Source organism: Trematomus bernacchii, unplaced genomic scaffold (assembly GCF_902827165.1).
Source record: "Trematomus bernacchii unplaced genomic scaffold, fTreBer1.1, whole genome shotgun sequence".
In the NCBI taxonomy this organism is placed as follows: Eukaryota; Metazoa; Chordata; class Actinopteri; order Perciformes; family Nototheniidae; genus Trematomus; species Trematomus bernacchii.
In genome coordinates, this window is record NW_022987821.1 from 2,851,491 (window position 1) to 2,867,772 (window position 16,282).

The window sequence follows — 16,282 nt, forward strand, 5'->3', positions numbered from 1 at the left end:
CAATTTTGTTTATACAGTGGATGTACTTATATTTTATTTAAAGGGGCGTCCGACTGTTTTTAAATGAATATGAATCTAATAATACATCCATGAAGTGGACCCCAAAATGAATTCCAAAAAACAGGAAAACCATTTTTTCCCCAATCCTTCCCCGATCTCTCCTCCCCTTTTCCTCCATCTCCACCCCTCTGCTCTCTTCTCTTCTTTCTTCCTGAAGAGCAGCTTCCCTCCACACTGAAGAATGGAGGAGAAGAGTGAGGAGTCCTTCCCTGTCCGAGTCTTCTCCCTGCAGGAGGAGCTGAGGGCAGAGGAGGAGCACATGGAGACACATGAGGAGGTAACAGTGGAGGTTACCACTTACTGTATGTGTTCTTCTCAACTAGGAGAACTGATGCATTTGAATGAAATACGCTGTGGATTCAAACTGCTTAAATGACATCTCCCTACATCTGGTGTGTAGTTTGGTTTTGTACGGTGTGTAGTTTGGTTTAACGCAGTGTGTTGTGCTCTGAATGAGGTGTAGCTGCAGGAGGAGGTGAGCAGAGAGCAGCAGGTCAGTGTGAGCAGACAGAGGGCGGAGCAGGAGCTCACGCTGCTCCTCACCACGGGACGGGAGGAGCAGCAGCTCACTGTGCAGGACGGTGAGCACACACACACACACACACACACACACACACACACACACACACACACACACACACACACATACATACATACATACATACATACATACATACATACATACATACATACATACATACACCAGAACCCAACCAGAAATGGAGTGTTAGTACAACAACATAATGACCTCAAGTTGATCTTTGTTTGTTATATTTGGTGTTATTAATCTGAGGGTTTCAAAGTGTCTTTTCCAGCCAACAGAGCATCTGTCTTCCAGTTCACTGTCTCTGAGGAGATGGACTGCTGCCAGGTGGGAGGACAGTCCTTCCTGGTCACCTTAGGCAAGCTGAGTCTTCTGCTGCAGTTCAAAACTCCAACTGGTTTGTACAACGCATGCTTTAATCCATACTGCCTATCATCCTGGGATTTGGTTAAGGTGTTCAAACATGTACAACTTCCTGTCCTCTCCGACTATCAGACATGAAGAACTTCCAGCAGTTACTGAGGACAGGAGATGATGAAGGGACTAGGAAAGGTTGCGCAGAAGTAGAAAAGAGAGGCAACCAGGATGAAGGCCCAACACCTAGACATCCCATGATGCTGGAAACAAGGACTGAGGATGCCCTAACACAGGACTACCAGGTAAGCCATCAATTATTTGGACTTTGTGGTAAAAAGATACAAACTAATTACTAATTAAACATGTTCACTGTGTGTGTGTGTGTGTGTGTGTGTGTGTGTGTGTGTGTGTGTGTGTGTGTGTGTGTGTGTGTGTGTGTGTGTGTGTGTGTGTGTGTGTGTGTGTGTGTGTGTGTGTGTGTGTGTGTGTGTGTGTGTGTGTGTGTGTTTGTTTAGTTCCACAGCTGTCTCTCCCAACAGCAGGTCCTACTTCAGGACTACCCGAGGACGACCACCTACCAAAAAGCCATTTTACTCAACGAGAGTGACTTCCGAGGCAAGGTGACAACACATGTGTTCACGGGATTCCCAATACATACATGTCCATCCATTTGACTGCTAATACTACAGCCCATTGCTTTCCACTATGTTAATATCAGATGTGTACAGCAACACTGTGTTGTAGTCAAGTATTATTGTATTGAAATGTACTCTAACTTAAGGTTATTTACAGTACATTATACAAAAATATACATGTATGTATATTTTTTGAATACTGTCATTAAAAGCTCACTAGCCTAACCACTCCTCCCTCTCTTCCTGTGTGTAGGTGGTTCTGGATGTGAGCTGTGGTTCTGCTATGCTGTCTTTCTTTGCTCTCCAGGCAGGGGCCACCAAGGTGTACGCTGTTGAATCCAGCCCCATGGCCAAATACGCAAAGGTCCTCCATCTTTGTCATTAGAATGTCAGATACTTTCACCTCTATTGTACACTGGCTTTAAAACTGCAGAAATAAAGCCTTAACCTTAACTTTGGAGTTTGGAGAGAAATGCTGTGTTTGTTGGCCTAGAAGGAGCCTGAAGAGAAACCACAGCAATGTACTAGATAGAGCACACACAGAGTACATACATCGCATGCAGAGCGTGGCATTCTGGGGAGTTAATGGGTTGCGGCAACATCTGGCCCAAAGACTGCAGAGAGATGCTGGTGCATAAACCGATATATTGGGATCATATCTGCACAGAGTCAGATTGACCTGCTACACGGCACGTAATCACAAATTGCTCAACACATCTAGAGTCCTTATTTTGAAAGTCTTTCTGAAAAAAACAGTATGTCCTGTGGATATGTAATGTTGAATTGTCTTCTGTGCAGATCCTGGTCCAGAGTAACGGTCGGTCTGATCGGATCGAGATCCTAGAAGGCAAGGTGGAGGAGGTCAGCTGTCCTGAATTGGTAGATGTCCTTGTCTCTGAGCCAATGGGATACATGCTGCTCAGTGATAGACTCGTGGAGAGCTTCTTGCATGCCAAAAAATGGCTCAAACCCAATGGTAGGAACAGAGAACAATGCAAACCTTCAGAAACTGCTGATCCAGTGGTTTAATAATGTCTTAATATCGACCCAGCCTACTGAGTAATCAAACATTTACTTTGGACTTTTATTGTTCATTTTCTCTCTCCGACCTCTCTCTTTCTCCAGGTCTGATGTTTCCCTCCTCTGGAGATATTCATCTGGCTCCCTTCAGTGACGAGCATCTGTACTTCGAACACTACGCACGGGCTACTTTCTGGTCTCTCTCACACACACAAGCATAACTCCATGCATGAGGACGCAAACACACAGGCTCCCTTTCTTTCCCTCTGTCTCCCACACACACACACACACATGTTCCCCCTGCTTGACCTCAGTCAGGCATGTTTCCTGCCGGGTGTAAAACGCTCAGTTTAGTCCAGTCCTGACTCCTACAGACCAACCAAGGGTTTGACTGATATGGGTATTTGTAGGCTGATTAGTAAGGGTATTTTGTACTTTTATGAATCGTTAAGTTATCTTTGCTGAAGCAGTGCATGAGCAATCATTCCATTTTGGTGAAACTGGATCATAGAGATTCTCCATTCGATGTGCTGTCAGCTAGCTAGCTGTTAGCTCAGTGGTATAACAAGACAGGACATGTCGGTGCTAGTCCGCTAGCATGCTAATTTCATTAGATACTGCTGCAACACAATAAATAGACGTCACAACTCAAACACTGTTACCTCTTTACATTATGTTGTTAGACAATGTTTTAGGTTTAGATTAAGCATTTAAACCACTGATGCTTCAGTGTATCAAATCAGATAGACATGCTGCCCTTGTTATTACATGGGTCCTGTGTGTGTGTGTGTGTGTGTGTGTGTGTGTGTGTGTGTGTGTGTGTGTGTGTGTGTGTGTGTGTGTGTGTGTGTGTGTGTGTGTGTGTGTGTGTGTGTGTGTGTGTGTGTGTGTGTGTGTGTGTGTGTGTGTGTGTGTGTGTGTGTGTGTGTGTGTGTGTGTGTGTGTGTGTGTCAGGCTTCGTCAGCCTTGAGGAATGACGGTAAACTACAAACTGATGTTGTTCAGCAAAACCACTTTAGCAGTGATGCTTTTGGAAATACTTGATGATGTTTTCAGACAAATAGCAGCTGCAACACTAACATTCTTTGGCTATACACTTTTTTTTTATCTGACCTAAAATCTAAAATGAACCACCATGAAAGTTGATAGTTATGTGAACATCACTCTTCTGTCCTCAGGCAGCAGAGAAGCTTCTATGGAGTGAACCTGAGTGCTCTTCACAGCGCTGCAATGGATGAGTTCTTCAGGCAGCCTATAGTGGTACGTGAAGTCAAACCACTCAACTGTACATGTCACCACAGTAGCCTCCCACGAGGTCATAACAAATGTAGAAAAGAAAAATTAAGTCTCATTTTAAATGTATATTAAATGGATTTTATATTAATATATGTTTTATTTACTGTCATTTCCAGGACACGTTTGATATGCCGGTCCTGATGGCCAAGTCTGTCAAACACTGCATCAACTTCATGGAAGCTAAAGCAGAAGATTTAAACAGGTTACATGTTTTATCACCAAGACTTCTGTGGTACAGCTGTAATTTAACAAGTGCATTTAAAAAATATGAGCATTTATAGGACTCTAATGCAGATATAAGAGGATTTATTCCCAGTGCAATAGGTGAAATGTTAGGTATGACTAATGCCACCAATGATTTAAACTAGTAAACATGTTTAAAATGCAGAATTACTCACTGAACATGGGGCTCAAAAATTACTTATTTTCTTCCAGAATAGAGATTCCTTTTGTGTTCACGCTCCTGCAGTCGGGTCTCATCCACGGCCTGGCCTTCTGGTTCGATGTGGCCTATGTGGGGTCCAAGTAAGAAATACAAAAATAAACGCTACTGGTTCATGTCTGAAGTTTCTATGTATCATAAAACAGCAGCTGCTAACAACGTGCTAAATGAGATTACTGTGAATGTGTGTGTGTAGGGCAGAAGTGTGGCTCTCCACAGCTCCCACGGAGCCTCTGACCCGCTGGTCTCAGGTCAGATGTTTGCTGCAGACGCCGCTCTTCGCCAAGCCGGGACAAACTCTGTCTGGGACGGTGCTGCTGGTTGCTAACAACAGGTGCTAACAAATGTTTTCTCTGAAGTTCTTTAAAGAACAAGAGGTTTAGATTGTATAACTTGCTTTTATTTGACTATAACTCAACATAATCCACATTTCAGGCAGAGCTATGACATCCTCATCAGCGCCACAGTGGACCAGTCAGGCTTCACATCAGGGAACGTACTGGACCTCAAGAACCCATACTTCAGGTTACTCCCTTCTCACATTGAACACGATGACATATCAAACAGAGCACATTTTATTTGACTGTGAATGGATGTAATCTGTGCCTGAAAGTCTTCACTGGAACCAGAACTGAGTTGCAACAGACAATAAGTGTGAAGTGACTGTGTGCAGGATAGCGACGTGGTAGAGCCCCCGCAGACCGCCTCTCTCCTCCGGGTGCAGAGCGAGGAGAACACAGGTGAACAGGAAACACAACACACACGCACGCAAGTCAATTATCAGGACATCCACATGAGGGCAGCAAGAGCATGCATTTGGAGTAATTACATGTACTGTCAAAGTTAAACAGTACATATACAGGGTGTCCACAGGGTCTTAAAAAGTATTAAAAGTTGATAAATCAATTTAGCGAAAATTAAGGCTATTAAAAAAGTATTAAACGGCATTTTCCAAGGTATTACATTTTGTAGCTTGTTTTCAATAAGTATATAAATTGTCCAAAGAGGTTGTATTCTACAGTTGAATGTAATCATTGCGTAGGTGTGTAGTGTGATTCTGTGTAGTTTATTTATGGCATCCCGTTGGATCTGACGCCATCTGAACAGGACATTGCGCGCTCACTGCTTGATAGCGCGCGAAGGCCTGTTTACGCCGGTTGTTAAACAACATCGTTATGGGGAAATGCAAGTTTGCGTCCAAATGGTTGGAAGGAGGAAGGACAATCAATACTGTTATAGTAAATGTGACGTGAAGCGTGTCGCCAATGTAACCGGTTAGAACTCGAAATGGCGATGAGGTCTAAAATATATAGAAAGGGTCTTAAAAGGTATTACATTTGACTTCAGGATACCCTGATATAGAAAAGATAAATATGATATGAAATATATATAAAAATCCAGATTTGTATCCTTATGTTTAACCATGTCTCTCTTTCATCTCAGGAACGTCCTAAGGAATCATCAGATGTCCCCCCCCCACACTTTGACTTGTTTTCTTCTCCTTTGGTACAGTTTGTGCAGAATGTGAAGGTAAAGACAAACTATTTTTAAACGAGGAATCCATTCACTTTTTATATTTCCGTACACAAATCATGAGGAAACATAGTCTGTTTTATACCAGCAGTTTTCTCTGTGCACATTTTCAATTTGTTGTAATAAAATGTTGCATTCATTAACTGTATACGTTTTCATTTGACTGCACACAGTGAAAACCTGACTTTGTATAAGTCAAATCAAATCAAGTTTTATTTATAAAGCACATTTAAAAGCGTTTTTTGGTCGAGCCAAAGTGCTGTACATGTAATAAAAACACTGTATATGTTGAACTCCATTCAAACAAAAAGCACAAAATGATATAAAGCACAATTGATTCATATGACTATATTTACTAGCTGTGCTTAGTAACATCAATGCACATTTTTCAAGTTACACTTAAAAATTAAATAGATAAATATAGTATTATCGTACACAATGTTACCCTGATTTCAGGTGTTGCAATATAATATTTTGAGAAAACTGTTAAAAGGCAGTAATTGATGAGATTACACTTTGTTTTTAGGTAATCTGGAGGATTATGTTGCACCTTTTATGCAAAGAATGTGTCAAATTTGTCCATAAATTATTCACATTTCCCTCTAGGAGGAATAAAGAAATATTAAGGAGTAGCTCGCCATGGATATAATGTACATCTAGTGTAGAAGTACGTAAGTCCAGTAGCTATTTACACCTCAGCTATCATAAAAGTGGTGTTAACTTGTTGAGATTATCATCACTCCAGGTCACCTGAGGTTGCTGCTGGGTAATGTAGTTTATTTTCCTTCCTGCGAGGAGGGAGCCCCTCCATTTCAGCCTTGGCTCAGTCTGTGTCATCTGATCTGGAAGCTGATCTGCAGCTGTGGATTATTAATGCCTCAGAACCTGAGATGGGGCCTGGATGAAGACCACAGATATTAATATTCAAATCTTACAAACGCATGTGTGTGAGCTCTCAGGTGCATCAGTGACGGGTGCAGAGGGAATTTAGGGGCACGTTCATTTGACGTTGGATCTCTCCTGGCTGTACTGTCCTCAGACCTGCAGATAAACTGTCCTGATCAAAGTTTGATGAGCGGGGTTTAGTAACAAGTAACGACACGTGAGTCAGTTTTTCACTGTAGCAGGTTTCACTGAGTTGGAAAAACTCAGATTAAAGCGCACATTAGAAGACAAATTATCTACTTCCTTGAATTGTCTGTGGATTTTGGGCACTTAGCCATGTAGAGGCTTAAAATACACAATAACTTTAAACACTTTAACAACAAATAGCACAACCTAAATTAGTAGCAATGGTGAAAAAATAACTCAGATCTTTAATTGAAGTGAACATAGCAATACTGAAGTGTACAATTACTCTGTTACAAGGACAATCCTGCATTCCAGGTCTCACTTAAGTAAAAGTACAAACGTTCTGACGGCAAATTATGCTTAAATATTACAAATAAAAGTGACTTGTATATATTACTGTACTATGATTATTGATGAATGAATGTTTTAAACAAAGTAACTATAAATGCAGTGGAGTAAAAAGTGCTTCCGAAATGTAGTGAAGTAGAAGTATAAAGTAGCATAACATGGAAATACTGAGATAAAATACCTTCAAATGATTCGTATTATACTGTAGTCCCATTCCACTACTGGTAGCAGAAGATGAGTTTGATTGGCTTCCTCATGCAATGATTATTCAACAGCCTAAACAATAGTTCGTCGTTAATTTAGTTGAACATGCACTTCTCTCTTTGGGAGGAGGAGGAGAGGGGGGGGGGGTGTGAATTTCACAGAGGCGCTTCAGTAGTTGCAGCACGGCATGCAGAGGGACGGCAGTTTGATCTGTTCAGCCCGCGCGGGACTCCGGGATGATCCTGCAACAGGTCAGACTTTAATCAATCATGCTTATTGCTTGTGTTTTGGGAATGGGTTAGGGTCCATGTACATGCAGTAATAGTTGGACCTTTATTAGATGTGGATGTTTCAGTAAAAAAATGTCTTTTAAATAATATAACAGATGTTCAAGTTGTCCAACAACAGCAAACAGACAGATTGGATCTTCCCGTTACATGATATACCGTCAGCATTTGTGTCTATTACTGTATTTTCTATATAATCAGACTATTTAGGTGTGAAAGAGCAGCTGGCGGATCAACTTACTTCTTTTCTGGAGTCTATTCTCTATCTAAAATGACTTATCTTTGTCTATGTGATGTGTTTTTCTGAACTATTATACAATCTTAGCCAACCATATAGCATTACTGCAGGCTGAGGTATAGTGTCTTTGCTCAAATGAAATAGTTTACAGCCCAAATGATATACACTGTCTGATGTTTTGAGCCGTGTCATAAAGTGAAGGGAATGCTGAAACTATGACAGGGATTTGGGAAGATTAGTTGGCTTAGTGACCCCGACACACAGAACAAAAAGTGCAGGACAGCAGAGAGAACATTCAGCGCAGCTTAGTGGGAGATAATGATGAGGCTGATGGTGCATCTAATGCAGCTACACCCACCTTCTATACACAGCTCTCATATTCCTGCTTTATCATTTCATGAAGATCAAAGATGTACCGCATGTGGACCTGCATAGAACTGTCCAAGCAACATTTGTCATTTTAGTATTTACTAGACTTTTCTGGCAGATCTATGTCTTGCCTATAATCGCTTTGTCATTGAATTGACATTACTGATGATTAATCATCAAAATGTGTGTTACTATTTTGTAAAAGCATGAAAGGCTTACTGTACAATAACATTGACATATTTCCTTTAGATGGCAGAAGTGTGAGACAACAACAAATGGATTCCACAGGGAGCGTCCTCCGTAAGTCTTTTCTCCTGCATGGGATTTCCATGTCTAATTGGTAAAACATGGCCAACCTAGACTTTTATCACCGATGGGGATGTTTATAGTAGATTTTGATACATTAGAGCATCTTCAATGACTAAATCTAACCTTCTCTTTCTAGGCATCCAGGGGGATGACAACCTCCAGTCCATGCTGGTGGGGACGATAATGAGGAAAATCAAATCGCGTACCTGGAAGAAGCAGCGCTACTTCAAACTGCAGGACGACTTCATGACCATCTGGTACAAGTCCAAGAAGGCTGGCAACAAACACTCCACATGTAAGAACACGTGATTTCCTGACCACCTCGATATCAAGGAGTCATTCACAAAAGTTGATTAGTTTTATCTAACCATTGTCATCGTGCCCAGTTTCAGTGAGCGATTTGGAAGCAATACGAGAGGGCCACCAGTCAGAGGTGCTCCTCAGCATCGCCGATGAGTTCCCAGCTGACCGATGCTTCACGCTGGTCTTCCGCGGGCGCAGGGGCAACCTGGACCTGGTGGCTGAGTCCTCCGAGGAAGCACAGTCCTGGGTCAGAGGCATGAGGAAGCTGATTGAGAACCTTGAGAACATGGGGGAGCGGGAGAAACTTGACCAGTATCTTTCACTCTGTGATTTCAATCAAATGTCATTCAAAGTGTTAGCTACACTGGTATCCAGTGCAGATAGTTGTGTACTGATAAAACTAGTCACGACAATGTACTGTACTGTAATACTTTTAAAATATACACTGCGGAGTGTCCCTGAGTCCTCTTGTCAGTCCTTATTGAGGATCTCCCTACCACTGTTGAATGTGACACTTTCCTTAAGTGGTGTACCCAGATGGATTGGTGACTGGTTCAAGAAGGCAGACAAGAACAACGATGGCAGGATGAACTTCAAGGAAGTGCAAGATTTACTGAAGATGATGAATGTGGACATGAACGAGCAGCATGCTCATCGTCTCTTCACAGTAAGAGCTTTTGAGCTGAAAACTTTGGACATAATGTGATTTAAGTATTCGACAAAGAGTGTTTGTTAGGTCCGTAAGACCTCCTGGCTTTTGTTGCATCCGTCCATAGTTTTTCTCTCTTCTCTCAGACGGCCGATAAGTCCCAGACGGGGACACTGGAGGATGACGAGTTTGTGCTTTTCTACAAGATGTTGACCCAGCGAGACGATGTGCTGAGGGTTTTCCAGGAGTTCTCCTTTGATGGCCAGAAGTTATCCAAAAGAGACTTGGAGGACTTTCTGAGAGATGAGCAGCTGGAAGGGGGCGACATCCAGCTGCACGCCAAGCAGCTCATTGAGCGCTACGAGCCCTCTGACACAGGTACAGTTCTTGTACTTGCTTGTTGGACAGGTCTCCCTTGAAAAAGGGATTAAATAAAGGTTTAATATTACAAATAAAGGTTGCACACTGTAAATGATATGAGACCATAGACAATGGAGATTATTGTGAAGTCCTACCCTGTGTGGCTAGGTATTGGTTTACACTTTGGGAGCCATCTTTATATCTAAGTTTCTGTGTTTCCAGCCAAGCTGCTGAATGCCATGACGTTTGACGGTTTCTTGATGTACCTCGGCTCAGTTGAGGGCTCCATCTTCAACCCACAGTGGCTGGGCATCTTCCAGGACATGAGCCAGCCGCTGTGCCATTACTTCATCTCCTCCTCGCACAACACCTACCTGATGGAGGACCAGCTCCGAGGGCAGAGCAGTGTGGAGGGATACATCAGGTAATGAGTTCACTGAGACCAGGCTGCTAGAAATGTCTGCGCAAATGACCAAAGCAAATGCCCACTAACACCAATATTTGGTTTTGTTTGCTGCTCAGGGCTCTGAGTCGTGGCTGTCGGTGTGTGGAGGTGGACTGCTGGGATGGTGCCAACGGAGAGCCCATCGTCTATCATGGACACACGTTTACCTCCAAGATACTCTTCAAGGATGTGGTCACCGCCGTCGGCAACTATGCCTTCAAGGTAGCATCAGCTGTTTTTCGCCACAATATAAATGAATTCATCTTTAAACGAATCTCAATTGCACAATTTTCTACCTCACAGTTTGAATGGAGAGATAAACACATTGGTCCAAATGATTCTTTTTAAGTTGCACAGTTTATAACCCCCTGGAATTGCAATTGTTTTATGCTTTCTTTGTCAAGATAAGCTGTATCAACAAATCGCTCAGCTTCTCATTGTACATTAATGAGAGTGAAAACAATGATACCATCATCTGAAAGCCCTATAAAGTCAACTAGCCAGGGATCTGCCACACAGTGCCAGCCTTGTGCTTCCAGGGTTACATGCACGACAGAACCTGTTGTGTATGAGCATCCGTCCACAACTGAATATGTTGACCCCTTGTCCATCCATCTGCTGTCTTTCTCCCAGCAAGTCATAACCCACAGGTGTATGGCAGTGGGCGTATTAGCTTTCCCCCATGATAATGCTCTCCAGTGTTCAATTACAAACTCACTGCCTCCACCTCTCCGCCACCCAGGCATCGGAATATCCAGTCATCCTGTCAATCGAGAACCACTGCGGTGTTGAGCAACAGAGAGTCATGGCCCAACACCTCAACCACATCTTCGGGGACAAGCTGCTGAAAAGCACACTAGACGGCAAGGCCCCCAGCAGGCTGCCGTCTCCTGAGGTGAGCAGTGCAGTGTCTTATCAACCCACTTAGTGTGTAAGAAAACACTCTGTCCTTTAGTAAACTTGCAGGTAGGACTTTAAAGCACTACACTGGTTCTGTGACCATCTTAATCTATATATATTGATCCACTATCATTGATGGAAAGTGAAAACATCGATACATGTCACCGCACCGCGCTAAATGAATGCTTTCAACCTATTTATCTCAATACCGGAGCTAATCCAAAATAGCATCCTTATGTTCATTTCAACAGCTTGACCCATTGTACTGTATTTGTGTCAAGGTGCTACTCAAATGAGTTTCCAGTTATCAAGTGTCGATGCAAAGCAGTTCCTGGATGGTTGTGTGCTGCTGCCATTGATTTTGACCAGTGAAACTTCAGTTACAAGATAAAGTTAATTTAAGCAGCCTGGCAGTAATTCAAAGCAGACTAGCACCAAGCAAAACATAGTGTGGTGCTAACAGTGGGTACTCCGCCTGGTAGGAGCTCGGGGCAGCTTCACTTTTCCCCCTAAAGCCTGTCAGAGACACCCCTGCCATACAATATGATGTGTCTACATGCAACACTGGCACCTTGAATTATTCATTACCACAATACTTTCCCCCTCGGAACCACTCCCTCAAAAAGACCATTAGCCATTTTGTAACTATTATCCAAGCATTCTTTTTGAATTATCTGAAAATTAGACTGGACGTGAGTGTTGACCGCAGGGTTTATTTGAACCTCCTGTCAGGATCTGAAGGGGAAGATCCTGCTGAAGGCGAAGAAAATCGGTGGTCTGGAGGAGAGTTTCAACGAGATGGCGGAAGACTCTCAGACTGGAGAGCTCAGTGATGAAGACGAGGTGGCTGACATTGAAGAAGAGAACCAGCACAGAGAGAGTGTCCGTCGCAGGGTTAAGGTATGTCAAAAATATTGGGGATTTATCAGCTTCATACAATTTAGCCTATCGGTACAAAAGCCTAGCCATTCGTTTTTAGAAATCTGGTCGCCCAGCGAAAAGGATTGCATAAACTCCTGTCGTCCCTCATGAAAAATAGAGGAGGTTAAGGTCAGGGAGCAGACATTGGGTGTTAGATAAGCTGATCTGTTTACACTGTGATAGCAGAGGAAGACAGAGGCAGGCAAGACAGGAAAGAAAGAGCTTCAACACTGTCAACCACTCGTGACACTGGTGTCTTTTACCCAAGCCATGTACATCTGAACTTAATCAAAATCACTTAAACCAAATGATATAAACATCTTCCAGCGATGTCGAGACATATATCCGTTCAGTTTCATATGGAGTAGTTTGTGACTCCATGACAGTATAGGTGTAAAGGGGGTCAATGACAAAAGTGCCATGCCAGTCTGTCCCTAACTAGGTGAAGGTTGTACAGTCTCCTCTAAAACGGGATATTCGATACTCTGAATGGCACTTATCGCAGTCAGTAATCACCTGTGTTGGTAAATGCTGAGGTATAGAGTCTCTAAGTAGGGATAGAATTTAAATCCAACTTTAATTGGGAGATTTAAATTAAAGAGTTCCTAAAATACTTTTAATCAATGACATTTAGTCAACTTGGGTCAATCATATGTCAGATATATGGGACCAATTCATGTCAAGTCATATATCCCTTTACAAGTGTCACTTCCTTTTGCTATTGACTCAGGATGGCATCCATAGTGGTCATTTAGTGTTTGCCTCCATTGGCATGTCACATTTAAGCAATCTGGATGAGGTCCGTGCTATAGGACAGGTCTTTGTCCCTAAGTGTAAGTGTGTAAGGCTTTACAGGATAATGTTAAATGCCTAGATATCATTAGCAAACTAATTGGCCAAAGGAATCATGGGGCACTTAAAGTCATGTTTATTTATTAGCATCTGAGAAGCATGAAACGCCACACTGGGACTCCTGTCAGCACCGTCTCCAGAGGTGAGGCCCGGGGCGACTTTGGCCCCTGTTGCTGGTGTAGGTGTCTGCAGGGAGGCTGTCTGGTGGACGGGTGAAGGTGGAGCGGTGACGCTGTGAAGTCTGGGCTAAACCTGCAGGATCAGTTTTCATGTGGAAGCAGGCAGGCATGCAGGCAGGGGTGCTCTCACTGTCATGGTGCGGTTTGGGTCCACTGCCCCTCTGATGATCAGTCACGGAAGCTCCCCTGGCAGCACACCTGCTTTAACTCCTGGCATCGTGGGCGAGTATCACTTGCACAATTCAACAGGGGGTTGTCACAAGGTTTCGATGAGCTTCCATCCATGACAGGGTGCATCTCAAGGGTTGACCCTATTACATGGTTGTGAGTAAATTGACCTCGATGTGACTCTTAATATGTAAATGACGAGGATGCCTTTTGGATCATTGGGTTCGGGGTTCATCCGAAGGCAGCAGAACTGCAGAAGCTTCTTGGAGCTTTCATTATTTCTTTATTTTCTGTCTTCTTATCGTTAAAGAAGTCAAAGCAGCGTCTCTCCAAGGAGCTGTCAGACTGTGTGGTTTACTGCAAAAGTGTCCGCTTCAGTAACTTCAAACACTCCCGCATCCACTCCAAGTTCTACGAGGTGGCCTCCTTCACTGAGTCCAAGGCCCGGAAACACCTGAGAGAGGCTGGTGAGTCAGGCCTATTTCCGCTTTACACCTTGGAATGTAGGCCTATGATGTATACTGTATTTAGACATTTATTTTTGATATTTGTAATCTTCTGATATCTCCATTTTAGGGGCCGATTTTGTGCACCATAACTCACAGCAGCTGACCAGGGTTTATCCCAGCGGCTTCAGAACTGACTCCTCCAATTTCAACCCTCAGGAAATGTGGAATGTTGGGTGCCAAATTGGTGAATACAACTGAAAAATGGTTGACCCATAAAGCCCCCTTTCTTAACTTAAATGGGGAAAGTAACTGTAGCTCACAAATGATCCACCTTACTTTAATCCTACCCAGAAAAGTGAATGTATTTTCCTTTTCATACAGTTGCGTTGAACTTCCAGACTGCCGGGGAGGGGATGGATTTGAATGACGGACTGTTTCGTCAGAATAACAGCTGCGGCTACGTCCTGAAGCCCAGATTCATGAGAGAGGCAGAGAAATTTGACCCTGAGACACCTCACGAACGGGAAGGCTACCAGCCTGTCGTCCTAACCATACAGGTACACAACATCGGGAAAGAAATAAAGGTGTTTCCCTGCAGTTTTTCAATCATTGCTTTATATAAGTCATTGTATGGATGTGTTTAAGGTGATCAGTGGTCAGCAGCTGCCCAAAGTCAACATCAAGGAGGGTTCCATCGTGGATCCTCTGGTCAGAGTGGAGATCCACGGTGTTCCCATGGACCAGGCCAAGCAGGAGACCAGATACATCGATAACAACGGTACAGGAGAGGAATGAATGAATGGATGAATGAATGAATGGATGAATGGAGAGGATGTAACTTTAAAATGCTGTGGGTGCTGACATGGAAGGGATTTCTCCTTTTCTGCAGGGTTTAATCCTGTGTGGTATGACACTCTGTGCTTCACCATCCACACTCCTGAGCTGGCCATGGTGCGCTTTGTAGTGGAAGACTATGACAAGACATCCAGAAATGACTTTGTGGGCCAGTATACACTCCCTCTGATCTGCATGCAGCAAGGTAAGGATGCTTCTACAGCTTCTAGCAGACTTTGTACTTGTACTAACAATACATTCGAATAACAATATATCAAGAAAGCTTATTCTCTTTATCTTCTGGCTTTTCTTTGTGTTCCCAGGTTATCGTCACATTCACCTTTTGTCCAGAGATGGAACCAGTATTCCCCCCTCCTCCTTATTCGTACACATCAGGATCACAGAACTGGAGTAAACCTTCTTCTCTTTCATAGAGCAAGGGTAATAAAATAACATATTATTTAGTTATTAGAGTCATTCCTTCCCGTAAAACACACCCATAGCTCTTCAGACAGTATTTCATATTATTATAGTTATTATTTGATGTGAATAAATACTACGCCAAATATTTAGTGGTTCTTCTGCAGCAGATGTATATATGTTTTTCTGCTTCATTCACTATAGTTTGTGTCACTTTTTCCTGTGATTCACTTGGAATTTGCTAATCATGCTCGATGTCTGTAGCACAAAGATTTGATGTGTTATAGAGAAGAATGTGCCACCAATATGTTAAGATCAGGATTTATATTTCCTCTCAGTATTTTCTCTTACGAACAGCACTTCTGTGTGACCTCACAGTCTCATGCAAAGCTTGAAATGCAATTGTCTTCCAAACAGTTAGAGAAAAACAAGACATTTTCATTCTTATTCTGTTAAAGAAATGGAGGTCCAAATTGTCAAATCTATAGATTTAGACACGTTATATTAGGAAACAAGTAAGCAAAGATTGAACAAAACCACCTTCTCCAACTATAGGAGGGACAAAGAATATCTTATAGGCTGATACTAAAATATATATATTAAATAGATGTCTCTGAAAAAGCACATACAAATATTTTGAGCAAACATCAAGTAACCTCTTTGGATTATTAGGTATTTAAATATGCAATATAGCACGCATTATTTGAAAAATCTAGTAGTGTACTCTCATGTATCTCATATAAACATTATAACATCATTATACATCTCGAGCTATAGTGACAGGCTGAATCTGAATGTACTTATGCGCAGTCTTGTGTAATCTGATGTTATCTTTGTAGCATGTATATATATGTATCTATACTTCCCATTTATGTAAATGTGTTTTTGATATGTCTATTTTTGTATACATGGAAACATTCATATGCTCATTGAAGTGTTTATTTGCTTGTTGTTGTTTTTTTATTATAAAAGACGTCATATTGATTTGTCACTGCCTGCAAATAAATATGATTTTCATTTAATAATGTAACTATTTTATCCTTTATATATTAAAGTTACTGCCAGTAGGACAGCAGAATCATATAGCAA

The 16,282-nt window shown here is 42.3% G+C and overlaps 2 protein-coding genes across 3 annotated transcripts; both read left to right on the forward strand.

Moving 5' to 3' along the window:
- Nucleotides 1–223: 223 nt before the first annotated feature.
- On the forward strand, nucleotides 224–5,979 carry carm1l (coactivator-associated arginine methyltransferase 1, like). Of its 2 annotated transcripts, none has more exons than XM_034151139.1 (15): nucleotides 224–337; nucleotides 524–641; nucleotides 876–1,001; nucleotides 1,100–1,263; nucleotides 1,477–1,581; nucleotides 1,850–1,960; nucleotides 2,395–2,572; nucleotides 2,722–2,812; nucleotides 3,795–3,876; nucleotides 4,029–4,114; nucleotides 4,348–4,437; nucleotides 4,551–4,688; nucleotides 4,790–4,879; nucleotides 5,028–5,094; nucleotides 5,798–5,979. In XM_034151139.1, exons 1-14 carry the CDS (start codon nucleotides 242–244, stop codon nucleotides 5,041–5,043), a joined length of 1,491 nt encoding a protein of 496 aa, XP_034007030.1. In that variant the 5' UTR covers nucleotides 224–241; the 3' UTR covers nucleotides 5,044–5,094; nucleotides 5,798–5,979. The 2 variants fall into 2 exon arrangements, with proteins under 2 accessions (XP_034007030.1, XP_034007031.1); XM_034151140.1 differs by having other exon boundaries at nucleotides 270–337; nucleotides 518–641.
- Nucleotides 5,980–7,677: 1,698 nt separating this feature from the next.
- LOC117498928 (1-phosphatidylinositol 4,5-bisphosphate phosphodiesterase delta-4-like) lies at nucleotides 7,678–16,177 on the forward strand. Its single transcript, XM_034151122.1, has 16 exons — nucleotides 7,678–7,761; nucleotides 8,654–8,704; nucleotides 8,850–9,008; nucleotides 9,100–9,328; nucleotides 9,554–9,683; nucleotides 9,812–10,043; nucleotides 10,248–10,449; nucleotides 10,548–10,692; nucleotides 11,213–11,365; nucleotides 12,103–12,270; nucleotides 13,801–13,957; nucleotides 14,067–14,183; nucleotides 14,321–14,496; nucleotides 14,585–14,717; nucleotides 14,829–14,978; nucleotides 15,097–16,177. The coding sequence occupies exons 1-16, from the start codon at nucleotides 7,698–7,700 to the stop codon at nucleotides 15,186–15,188; spliced, it is 2,358 nt and encodes a 785-aa protein (XP_034007013.1). The 5' UTR covers nucleotides 7,678–7,697; the 3' UTR covers nucleotides 15,189–16,177.
- Nucleotides 16,178–16,282: the final 105 nt, after the last annotated feature.

What these genes read in the sequence shown, in the direction of transcription:
- carm1l (XM_034151139.1), top strand. Translation starts at nt 242, where the DNA reads ATGGAGGAGAAGAGTGAGGAGTCCTTCCCTGTCCGAGTCTTCTCCCTG. An exon ending in GCAGTTCAAAACTCCAACTG is followed by an intron (nt 1,002 to 1,099) that starts GTTTGTACAACG and finishes TCCGACTATCAG; the next exon opens with ACATGAAGAACTTCCAGCAG. An exon ending in AAAGCAGAAGATTTAAACAG is followed by an intron (nt 4,115 to 4,347) that starts GTTACATGTTTT and finishes ATTTTCTTCCAG; the next exon opens with AATAGAGATTCCTTTTGTGT.
- LOC117498928 (XM_034151122.1), top strand. Translation starts at nt 7,698, where the DNA reads ATGCAGAGGGACGGCAGTTTGATCTGTTCAGCCCGCGCGGGACTCCGG. An exon ending in CTACGAGCCCTCTGACACAG is followed by an intron (nt 10,044 to 10,247) that starts GTACAGTTCTTG and finishes CTGTGTTTCCAG; the next exon opens with CCAAGCTGCTGAATGCCATG. An exon ending in GAAACACCTGAGAGAGGCTG is followed by an intron (nt 13,958 to 14,066) that starts GTGAGTCAGGCC and finishes TCTCCATTTTAG; the next exon opens with GGGCCGATTTTGTGCACCAT.